At 39.2% G+C, this 12,706-nt stretch overlaps 1 protein-coding gene across 1 annotated transcript; it reads left to right on the top strand.

Moving 5' to 3' along the window:
- Window positions 1-3,217: 3,217 nt before the first annotated feature.
- On the top strand, window positions 3,218-5,823 carry LOC121889237 (DNA damage-inducible transcript 4-like protein). Its single transcript, XM_042401048.1, has 3 exons — window positions 3,218-3,353; window positions 3,578-3,727; window positions 4,311-5,823. Exons 2-3 carry the CDS (start codon window positions 3,637-3,639, stop codon window positions 4,799-4,801), a joined length of 582 nt encoding a protein of 193 aa, XP_042256982.1. The 5' UTR covers window positions 3,218-3,353; window positions 3,578-3,636; the 3' UTR covers window positions 4,802-5,823.
- Window positions 5,824-12,706: the final 6,883 nt, after the last annotated feature.

Raw genomic sequence — 12,706 nt, 5'->3', positions numbered from 1 at the left:
TGCAAGACTAGCAAGCCTCTGGCATGCACAAGGAATACTCCTGCACATGCAACCATCTATCTCCCATGGCAGAGAAATGCAACTCAGCAAAAAGACTCCTGTTGTTAAATTTCATGGGGGGAGCGAGGTAGCACGTTTTACTGAGCAGAGAGTGGTGCCAGCCTGGCATACCAGCCTTCTTAACAGAGGGTTCGTTTGAACTACGATGGATTAGTAACCTGAAACACAACACGTTTTATCTTTTTGCCTCATCCGGAGAAACAAGAGCTGGCACATGGAGCAAATTCACAAGTAGATTTTGGTTGCCTTACCAACAGGGAGTGAAGGTCAAAACGCAGAGGTGCTTGACATTACTGTAGCCTGCTCTTCACTCTTTTAAAGTCTTTGTACACCAGATGTTTGCTACACAAAGAAACATGATAGCTCTCAAAGGAAAGGTTTTAAGATTTCCATTTTGAAGTTCTTTTTACCGGTGAAATTCAATAGAGATCACAAATTTGCATCAAGCTCTGGTCTGCATAACTGGAGCGCAGAATGTTACAGAGACACAAGTTGCAGTACACGGAAAAGCAAAGATAATATAACGGCAAAATGCAACAGAGACGCAGGGAGACATCTTAGCACTGACAACAACAAACGGATTGATCTCCCAGCTGCTGTAAACACGGAACGTCTCCTGAGCTTTTAGTTGCAGGGTATTATTTCATGCATGAGTTCAGAGAGGGCTTTCTCCCTGAACTCTGAACTTTAGGGACACTCAGGAAAAAAGCAAAGTTAACAAACTTAATTGTAATTTACATTCATCACTAAACAAAATCCTCTTGATAAGTATATATTGATAAGTATACCAATTACAATGTTTTTTTTATTATCTTCTTAGCGTAACATGCCACCTGGTTCCTGTAAGATTTTTAGGTTTAAGAATCTCAGTTCACTTGTTAATATTGGTTATGTGTGAATTAATGTTGTTCCCATCACTAAATATATCACTGTATTGCCCTGATTCTGCTGCTGTATATATGTTTTTACTGTCAGCTGTAGGCATTGCAGTAATATCACATAGTGCTACTTTATTTTCATTGAGGCTCCTTGGTTAACCCACATTGTTGCAAAGTATGATGGCGTCAACAGATAAGAATCAGGGCACTAGTGAGACAAGTTTCAGTCACCATGTTTTTTTTTCCTTATTCCATTGTACAGCAAATACATGTTGAATTTGAGGTTTAAATATTCCAGTGAAGTTCACACTCAAAACTACAGACTTGTTCAGGATATGAAAACTTTTCACTTACTATTATTTTTCCACTTTATTGGTTGACCTGCATAATTTTACTATTTATATGCCTCCCTGCTTGTTAAGTTTTTATGATACAGTATAAAATGTAGGCTACTAGGTCTGCATGCTTTGCTTTCTCAGAAACTGTGGAATCAACATAAATTTAGGTTCAAACCTCATTAAAACACTGTCATAATGACTGCTGATGTTACACATTTCTGGACTGTGGTGTCCATGCCTTAGATTAGAAACTATTTTTTTCTTCCTCGAGACTGATAGTGCCGCCTTTCTTGACATTAAATCTGCTAAAATTACCTTGATCTGTTGTCACACCGTGATAAAATGCATTTAATGACCTGAATGCTTAATATTATCCTGCGCTAACATCAGTGCCTTTTGCACAGAACTTAAACAAAGGCCTTGCTTATCCAGCACTTTACACAGTATGCCTGCATCCACAAAGGCAGTAACACTAGCTAAAGCATGTGACTTTTTCTGAGGCATATCTAGTTCTCCCCATGTGACTGGAGGAAAGCACTCTCTCGTCCACTGGATTCCATTACCCTCAGCCAGCAGAGCTGCTGGGGGTAAGAGGTTGCAGATCCAGTTACTGAGAGAAAATTTCTGTTGAGACCGTGTTTGATTGGGGATAAACTACTGATGAGCCAAACAACTGTGGTCAGTGTTTTATCTGCCAAATGTAGACATGGATAGGCCTACACACACCGATACAGTAAGATGAGACATATTGGATCAGTTAACCTGGGCTTCCTCCCTTCCTCGTGCAGAGGACCACAAACGTCTGTTTTGATTTGTTTTAGACATCCATCTGAGATACTGATCTTTGTGCTGATAATTACATGCCTGTGGTAGATGAAAGGCACCAGAATTTCATTCTCTCAGCAGCTATTCTTGAATATTTTCACATATGCCAACCACTAATAATGCTTCATTTTACTGCAGACCCCTACACCTTCTCGATTTGGCACACAAGGGTCCCAGGACACAATTTTGGAAACCAGTGCTTTTCAGATCAAACCACAAGACTCCATATTCATGCTTCTGCCTCATGTTTCATGTGTTAATTGTGCTGAAAATGCTACCCACGCTTCAGCTTTTAAGATAAGGATTTGCCTTTATAAAGATTCATGAGGGATGTAAGATATGATAAAAACACGCTATCTATTAATGTACTGGATAGTAACATTTAAACAAATATTCTCGTCATTTAAACAAAGATTTAAAACCATCATTAGCATACAGTCAAAGCTTCAAGGGACTTGTAGTTGTTAAATGATATAAAATATAGTCATTGGTGTAAATTTGTATAGTAGATGGTACAATTTGTGTTAGAGTATGAACTCCTCTTCGTGCACCTATATTTCAACTGCATGGTTGTATTCAATTTAAAATTTACTCTAATCAAGAATAAGCTAATGTTAAAAATGTTTCTTTGGCCCTTACACCACAAAAAGGTTAAACCAAGACTTTCTCTGAATGAAATAAAGTATTTGAGTTCATGTAATGCTTCATTTGTGCCCAGTTTTGAAAATTGGAATTGATTAAGACACTAATATATTTGTAATATTTACTAATATTAAATATTTTTCCAAATAAAAATGTCTAGAAAGCTGATATTTGCCTACATCCTGTGAAACAGGTGGGTGAACCCTCGTGTGCAGACAAAGGGCAGGATTCAGGTGGATTCATCATAACTCAGCCCTTTTTCAAGGCAAACTCAACTCACAGGCTACAGCCGGCCTGTTGCTCCGTCCACGTAGCAACCAAAGTATCCTCCCACAAGTATTGGTCAATTATTTAATTCGAACGCTATTTCACGGCCAATCAGGAAGACGCTCGAGCCTTCGTCGAAAGACGTGCTCTGATTGGTCAAACCCTCGGGTCAGCTGAGTAGGAGGAAGGTATAAATACTCCTCAGAACTTTACCTTGTGCAGTGTGTTTTCGTGTGTCTGTATGTATGTCAGTGTGGGAGAGAAAGAGAGAGGGCGTGCGCGTATGAATTTATTCATGAGAAACCGTCTAACCTAAATTATTTTGCACTAAATAATATTTAAGGTAAGTAATTTCAATATTGACCAGAAATGATATAGCTAGCTGAGTAGTTAACTTCTGTTTTGTCGGGGGCGGGCATGAAATGACTGTTATTAAGTGCTACATTTTCACAGTTTAAGTCGTTTACATGGTGAAGTAATTACCTTAATGAGCCACCTGGCTCTTCATGAGCTAAAAACAACCCGTTTCGACTGTTTCATTAACGCCGCTACATCATTTTTTTCCAGGCAGCTTTGCTAAAACCACAGGAAAACAGCCCACTCCTGGTGAAATCAAGACTGTCACCATGGTTGCCACAAGCACATTAAAGACCAAAAGCAGCGAATGCATCTCGGATTTGCTTGAGCGAAGATATGACCAGGCTTGCATTGAGAAAGGTAAGCTTACCGGGTCTTTCTCTGTGTGTTTTTTGTCTTTATTGCTAAACTGCTAGTTGCTGGATACTTCCAGTTGTGTGCTTGTTTATCCCTGTGTGGTGCATGGCTGCAGCAGTGGAGGGGGGTGGGGGGGAGGCAACAGAGGATGAAGTCATCCCTTCAGTCTGCCTGCACAACAGCAGCCTGCGTACAATAGCAGGCTGCAAAACCATCTTTTTGCAGTCAACCGCTGACTTGTTGTTATGTAAACCCTGTGTTTAGATTGGTTTGATTCCCATCTTAAGGTTTTGGACAGTTTAGCAATCCTACTGTGATGTTTATATAAATGTTTGTTTTTTTTTGTTTGTTCTTTGTTTTTGTTTTTTAAAAATATCCAGAAATTGCAACCAGAAGGGAGTTATGAATTCCCACAGTCTCTCATCCATTGGCAATTTTAGACTGGTCAAATCTTAAGAGCAAACCTGGATGTGATTTGTGCATGCTACCATCTTGAAATGGCCATTTATTGCTCCGCACTATTTGGATGTTAAATAAGAAAGCTACAATTGATTCCCAAGTGTTCAATTTTCTTTATTTTCCCCAGAACTGGATTTCTGGGATCACTGCTTGGCTGAGCCCCAGAGGAGTGCAGATGTCACTGAAGACAGAACTTGTCAACAGCTGGCCAAGATGTTTGAGAACTGCCTGTCACGAGCCAAGAAGACAACGCTGCACTGCTCCTCTGTACTGGTACCCGAGAAGCTCACGCGGAGGATAGCTCGGGAAGTGCTGCGGCTGGCGTCTTGCGAGCCCTGCGGCCTGCGTGGCTGTGTCCTCTACGTCCACCTGGAGCTGGACAAGGGCTGCAAGCGGCTGGAGCGCATCGTGTACGACGCCAGTGTGGTGCCCACATTTGAGCTGACACTTGTGTTCAAGCAGGATGGCACCGCCTGGCCCAGCCTGCGGGACTTCCTTTTTATGGGAACCTGCTTCGCCCCGACTTTCAGACAAGTACTTAAACTGAGTCCAGGTTTCCGACTTGTAAAGAAAAAACTGTACTCCTCCTCGGCTGGTACCGTGGTAGAGGAGTGCTGAACTTTGGGAGGGATTAGTGGGATATCTGGTTTCCTGTGGGTAAACGCACTTCTGCCCAAATGTAAATGACACTTGACTGGTGTCACATTTTCTACAGTGTTTTTGTAATACAGTTTGTCAGTTCATCTAATAGCAGCCAGTCAGTTCCTGAGTGACTCTGTTTGAGACTTGGGATATAAAAGTTGAAAGCTTATGCATAAATGAGCCTGATAGTTCTGGTTTGGCTTCTGTGTTTCTAAAAGTGCATTTTTTTTATCAGCAAAATTGTAATATTCTGGATGTTTTTTTTGTTTGTTTTCTAACGAGAGCATTTGTTGTTCAAACACTTTTAAATTGTACATTTTTGCAAATGAATGTAAAACTATGTTCATGTTTGAGAGGGACATGCATACCGTGGGTACACCTTTGTGTACACTTTGTCACTAGCCACTTTGTTGATGCATCTGCGTGTTTCCAGATACATTGAATGTGTTCAGCAACAGTAAACACACCTAGGCTTGAATAAGAGACTGAAATTTAGGCAGTCTTTGGGGGCCATATGTAGCTAGTTGTGTTATGCTGTATTTAGGGCTGCGGATATTTAAGCCACTGAATGTCTTGTGTAGATGCTGCTGTCATGGTGTGGGTCTCTCACACTGAGGGAATATGGATGCCTTAAATGTCATAGTAATTTTTTTTTTTTTTTTTTTTCCCCCACTCAGATCACAGCTATGTGTACGTTTTAGTGTCAATGTTTTTTATTGCATTTTTATTTTTATACCCCTCACCCCCAGACGCGCATTGTCAGTGCAGAGCCTTTATAGATTAATAAAAGGATGGATCACTCAAATGTGAAAGCTTATATCTGTTTTTATGTCATTTGATAACCGGGAGGTGCAAAGAAATTACTGGAGGTCCAGCAAGTAATGTTGTTTTTGGTGAATTCCCTACAGTTTGCAAACTTTTTTTTTTTTTTATGCCATTTGAACTCTATTGAAAGAAACTTGTTCTTGTCTATCAGACAATAAAATACTTCAACCTTACTTTACATTTGTAGACTGATTCATATACATATTGTATTTAATGACTAATCTCTGAATAATTTAGTTTGTTCAGCGGTCACAGAACATTACTGTGCATATTCTGGAGCCATGATGAAGCCTGGAGTGGGCAGACAGCAGTGGCACAATGCAGGCTTTTTAAAGCGGACAAAAGGCACAACAAGATCTCTACAAGAATGTGGTGTATGTGTTTATGCTTGATACTGACTAGTATAGCAAAGAATTTTTAGCCAAGCTTCGTAAAAGCCAACAGCAGTCACTGCAAAAAAAGACTATAGGCATCATAATGTTTGGTTTTGGGTGTAACTAATTCAAAGAAATGACCAAACTTGAATATATATAAATCACTGATTCAATCAAGAATGATTCAGTTACTACTCTTGGTACTAGTCCTTACTCTTAAAAGTATTGTTTTAGTGATCTCTTCCCCTTCCACTGGTCTTGTTAGAGCTTAGAAACTTCCTTTTTTTTGTCAGGTCAAGATTGCACAGAGGTTTATACTGCGGAAGAAGCAGCTTTTGGACAAGTGCTGTGCCTGTTTATATAAGCACATCAGCTGCTTGTTGTGTGAATCTGCAGAGTTTGTGTGACATTTCTCTCACTGTCTTTAATGGAGGTGTCTCCATAGTGATTTTGAGGGCTGGTGTTTGTGGGCCAGACAAATGAGGGTCAGATGAATTAAAAATTTTGACACTTGTGTGGGACATTTGTAGAAGTCGCATTTAAACTCAATACTTGTTCCTCCGATTCAGCCTCTCATCTTTGTAATTGCACAGTTTGAGGCTAAAGTAGGCTTCTGACATAATGGTGGACTATTTTATGTTGATTGCGTAAATGTTTTGCCAATTATACAGTCACGTCTCTCATGCACAAACAAGAGAACAGGCTGACTTGGTCACAGTAGGTTAATGACGGAAGCACATGATCTTGTGCAAGATGCATCACAGTCATTGTGAGGGGACAAAGCACCAGTGATCATTTACTCGGCGTCTTACTCTAACCTCGCCTGATCCCTTTCCCTTGCTGTGCTAATGTGGGTCAGCAACACTAGTTTGCATTGTTGAGCCCATAAAAGTATACAATGCTCTGAAAATCTATCTGTGGAGACTCACTGACTATTTTCAAGCTTAAAAAACTGAACTGATTCCAGGTAGCAAACTGTATTTATGCCAAAATATCTAGTTTATGACTTTGGTGATCCCCTGACATTTCATGTGGTGCCAACATGAGGTTGAGGTTTTGAGTGAAATGTCTCAATGACTATTGGATTTATAGCCATGAGATTTGATAGACCACTCACGTTCCCTTCAGGAGTGAATTGTGACGCTTTTAGTGGTTAGCTTTTCATCTACCATCATACTGTAGCACCATCATTAGGTCAAATGTTTAATTTGCCCAATGCTTTGGTTTATGACCAAATACCCACAAAACTACAGACGTTCCCATAGCCTCTGCCAATGGCGGACTCAGGCTGTCTCAGGGGCAGTGACAAAAAAACACAAAGGGCACCTGATGCATTCAATGGGCCCCCACTTCACAATGTTTTTCTCCCATACAGTGCACCCTATAGGGCACCTTTTTCATTGAAAGGGCACCCAAATGTGCACTTCAGTATGTTAGACTAAGGGGAACCCTAAATGTCACTTTTTCCTTTTTTTTTTTTTTTGTTCACTAGAAGGGCAACCATACAGTACCTCCAGCTCACCCCATTACAGCGGGATCATATACTGCATTACATCCTCTTCATTTAAAGGGCACATCATATATTCTCATTTTTGGGGGTTCTTTACAAGGCACTATTTTCTTCCACTGAAGGGGCACCATGAGGGCGCTTCATTCCAGATTGTCACATATAGAGGTCTTCTATAAGGCATTTCGTCCTGATTTACCCATAACTAGACAATCATTACAAAACTTTGGTATGTTTTCTCCTTTGTGTGGGCACCTCAGAGGGAATTTTATCATACTGTGGGGGCATCTTAGAGGGCACTTTATCATACTGTGTGGGCACCTTAGAGGGCACGTTATACTGTGGGGGCACCTTAGAGGGCACTTTTGTGGTATATTTTTGCCCCGGGGGCACCGAGTCCACTAGTGGCCTCTGCTGTACTGTGAGTTTAGAGCTAATTAGCCAATGTTAGCATGCTAAAACACTAGATGGTGAACATGGTCAAAAGTTGTACCTGCTTAGCATCAGCATGTTAGCATCGTTGTTGTGAACATGTTAGCATACTGACATTAGCATTTAGTTCAAAGCACTGCTGTGTCTAATTATAGCCTCACAGAGCTGTTGGCATGGCTGTAGACTTGTTATTAAGTAACCAATCTCCCTGAGGTTTTAGTCCAATGTTTCAATTTGAATATCTAAGTAGCAAGATGAGAGAACTTGGTGAAAATGTATTGAAAACTACGCCAAATCCCACTAAGGCCTCTGTCAACTGTTGAATTTTATCAGACCACTCAGCCTTGATTTTTGTCAGTAAGTTCCTTTAAAATGTGACATTTAAAGTGTATTACATTCTTGGTTTATGCTGCATGTCCAAAGAAACAGAGCAGTCTGCAAATGCTCATACTGTGGGACACACCAATTAATATGGCCTCTCATGGAAAAGTACTGAAGGCCTTTTCACGCTACTGCAACCAAAAGAATCTCAGCTGCACTGTACAGGCTTGGCAGCTCATTCACTGAAGCCCATGAATCTATTGGTGGTACTTGAGATCCTCAGTGTCAACGTGATTCATCTAAACCCGCGCACAGTGTGGGTTTCAATGACAGAACCGTATGTTGTGAAATGGTTAGAGGGCGTTCCTTCGCCCCATAGCTGCAGAGCCAATCACACTGATTAGACCGATCACAAACATGCCCACAATGCCTACACAGCATCTAGCCATGAAGAGCTACAGATGTTTACCAGCTTTGAGTCGCCTCTCTATCCCAGTGGGGAGTCTGTGCTATTGGATAGGACTGTTTGTTCCCAGGAGATGGCCTGGGCTCAGTTCCACATTTCCTACTGACCCACAGAACAGCCTCTTTCTGGGAAGATGGAAATCTGATGAACTTGGATAAAGAGTGCATGCATGTCACACTGGGACTGGGGGTTATTCCATGATCCACATATGTTTATCTGTCTCCTGAGTGTCATCTTTGCATACAAAATATTCCCATGCACTCTCATCAAAATTGGCTGTTTTTGTGCAACTTACTTTTAGACATCTATCTTATATAACGTATCTATAGTAAGTAGTACACTGGATATAAATAGATATTTGTTTACTCATTCACTATTCCCATTTGGCAATATGTAGACTGATTTTATTGCTACTCCAGTGGCTCTGCAAGGCTGTAATGTTCATTTTGCACCAGAAAACAAAAATATGGGGGATAAAATGTAAGATTCTGCCTGATAGAGGTGCCATATGATAGGTCATGTTATTACCTAAAACAGTAACATTAACATTTGAAATATCAGAAACTCAATTTGGCCATATGTCACTTTGTGTCAGGTATGATTACTTAACAGTGGTAATGAGCCACAGTGACAAATCAAAACACTGACTCCCAGAAGGAGATCTCCATTCAGAGAAAGCTGGACTCATTATATACTCTGGTTGGTAAACAGGAGATCGCTGTTTGCTCTTTACTGAAGTTTCATCTCGTGATCCCTGGGTATTGAAATTCAAATCTTTCAAACACTTGCCTCTTACCATGGCTGGAGCTGGCAACATATGTTGCCAAACAGCGCTTTCACAGAGCACTGTGGGCAATCTGACACGAGTTAACATAGGCTTAAAGACAGAAGATATAAAAAGCGTTATCTCAATTCTAGTATTTGTTTACAGTCATGGCTTCCTAGCTGTCTAGAAAAATAGAAACACCTGTATAATTTAATGGAATACAACAAAATAGCCATGAAATAATGATTACATTAAATAAAATATTCAGTTTTTATTAAGGCTATATTATTTATTTCTTCAGTTCTATGATATTTTAAGGCTGCACTATGTGTTGGTGTTTAATTAGACTACATTATACTGAAATGAGCTTCTATTATTTCATCCACTTAATTTACATATATGCAGGGACAGGGCCAAAAATGTTAAGAAAGACCTTTCAGTAGAATGTAGTCTAATGCAAGAACAAGACAAGTAGCCTCAAAAGTGACCACATAAATAATATTGAAAACAATGATATACATTATACATTTTCAGGGGTAGTATATATTATTGTGCTGATGTAATTTATTGCATTACAGTCTGTGAAGGTTTCTCTTTTTCTGGTCACTCAGAGTGTTTTATCTCATTACACTACCAGGTGTAATTTCAGTACTTTGAATCATGCTTTCATAACAACTTTATATTTGTGTGACCATCCTCTAAATACAGACTTTAAGTGTTTCTGAGCACATGATTTCAAATTGGCATGTGATCATAGATGCATCCTGAACGCAACAGAGTGTGATGTTCAGGTGGTGCTTTTCCAAGTACACAGTGTCTAATTTTGTTTGCCATGTTAGAGCCTCAAATATGTTTTTATGTCCACTTTTGCTTTTTTATATGACAGGGAGCACTCCTTGATCAGATTATATTCACCTGAGTAAGATGCATTAGTTTTAGTAGCATGCGGATGAAAATAAAACATTACGACTGCTGCTCAATGAAACAAAATAGCCCCACCAGACACATGATGCACATGTTTAACATCAGTGTATTCCTAAAAAATACTGATATTTTGAGATGTTGCTATGCTATTAGTGGTAGAATGGTCGGTGTGTTATTTAAGTGCCACTACAGTGTTTATCTGGCTGGTGTATGACCTTCGGATGTTGTCTCTGAAACATTTGGATCTGACAACTCCTCCATGACGAATGCACTGCTGCTGGCTTCCAATATGGATTTCTCTGGCATCTGACAAGTGGGCGTTGTCTCACTTTTGACCTTTTATGGCGAGCCACTGGAAGTAGGTCGTTGCCTGGGTGAAATCACCTTCATGACAATGGCCCCTTGCATTGATAAAACTATTCTGAGTGGACTGATTGGAAATCTGTGCCAAAATATGACTTTGGTAAAGAGATGTGATGCATGAAATTCTTTAGAATAAACACCCATGAATAGAACAAGAAGCATTCCATGAATTAAATGCCATTGCGTTGTGAACAGAGGCCCAGTGTACATCCTGTCCTGTATTGAGTCATTAATTTCTAAATGGAGCATCTTCTCTGGCTCAAATAGACCTCTTTCAGACTTTACAACTCTACACAGACCAAATAAACTTCTCTTATGCAAAGGCAATACTGTTTATATTGTAATTTCATAAAAATCGTACAGTGTGTGCCAAGATAAATCCCTCAGCAAAACATATACAATCAGCCTCTCTGGTTGCTGCATTTCTTGTGAGATTTTTGCTAGGTTGTACAGAAACATATAAAAAAGTAAAACTGGGAATGCTTTAAGATCATTAACTATGGTTTTAGTGCTCATTCTTTTTCAGTAAAGTATTGAAATGCAGTCATGAAATAGTTTTATATTCTCCTGAAAGCAAGATAACACCTCCTCCAGTTTTTTACATTGTTGTGGACATTTAAATTTATATGACAAATTGAATACAGACAGGCCAAATAATTATGAGGCATATTTTGTTTTTTATAAGAAATTAAAACCCTGCAGTGCTTATTAAACCACTTTACTTGAAACAGCAACTGGGAAAGGTCTTCTCCATTCCAAGAGCTGAATTGTAATTATTAGCCTAATAAAAAAAGAAGAACACAAATGATCATTATTAAAAGATGTTGTAGCTCATTTAATTGTTGCCTGAGAGTGTGTGAGAGTGGAGAAGAGGCCACGACCCCTTTCACTCTCCACTCTTCATTATCAATCATTTAATACAGTATCTTTATATTTGTTCCACTTCAATATTCACCTAATTAGCATTTAAAATCTCAGTTTCTTTAAATAAACCTGGCCAAGGTTAAAACCTCTTTGCTGTATGCTGTGTTCATTATCATTGTTCAAAATATATTTATATTCATACATGATATCAAAGTGGACTCTAATTAATTCAACTTTCATTCAACCTCTTTTGTTACTTGGGTCATCTGGTGGAACAATGGTTTCATAATTCATTATACAGATAAAATAACACTCAAGTGTGCATGTTCCAAATTTTTCATTCTCGGGATGCTCTAGGTCATTTTTCATTGGTTCTGGCACTGAAACACAAACCAGCTGTCTTATATAGTGTCAATCACAGCTCTGTGGCTCAAGTGCAGTAACTGGACCAAGCAGAATTACTGCTCATAACGACTGTCATTAAACCTTTAAAGGGGAGTTTGTGTATATGTGTGTGTACGAGGAGTCTTTGGTTAATATTTGAATGTCATATGGTTGTGATTTATGGATGGATTCCATATTAAATGACTGTACTTTTATGACCACAATAATGAACAATAATAATTAAAATGTATTTGAAATGTGAAACAGCAATCTACATTCATAAGAAATAACCATTATTTGTGGATTAAAGCATGCTTTGACCCAGCAGGCTTCTAGTCTCACAGCCCAGAGATCCTACTGCCATCAAGTGGAGAAAGGGAATGATAACAGTACATACAGAAATCTGATTACCATTTTCAACTATATCATGATTTCAGTGGGGTATTCTACAATGGAGTATTAGGGCCACACTGAGAGAAAATATTATTTTTTGAGATTACAAGAATAAAATCATGATATGGTCTTCCATTTCCTCTTCCACAAAAGATTGTGTCTATTCTTCAGAATAGACACAATTGTTTGCACAATTGTTTCAAAGTACAAATACTCATAATAATCTGGTGCTGATGATTAAGCTTATTTCGTCATTTGTGAA

Source organism: Thunnus maccoyii, chromosome 22, assembly GCF_910596095.1.
Source record: "Thunnus maccoyii chromosome 22, fThuMac1.1, whole genome shotgun sequence".
In the NCBI taxonomy this organism is placed as follows: Eukaryota; Metazoa; Chordata; class Actinopteri; order Scombriformes; family Scombridae; genus Thunnus; species Thunnus maccoyii.
This window is presented reverse-complemented; position numbering and strand designations above follow the sequence as displayed.

Bases quoted from the DNA above. Each gene is read 5' to 3' on its own strand.
- LOC121889237 (XM_042401048.1), top strand. From the start codon at position 3,637: ATGGTTGCCACAAGCACATTAAAGACCAAAAGCAGCGAATGCATCTCG. The intron at 3,728-4,310 runs GTAAGCTTACCG...TATTTTCCCCAG, and splicing joins CCAGGCTTGCATTGAGAAAG to AACTGGATTTCTGGGATCAC.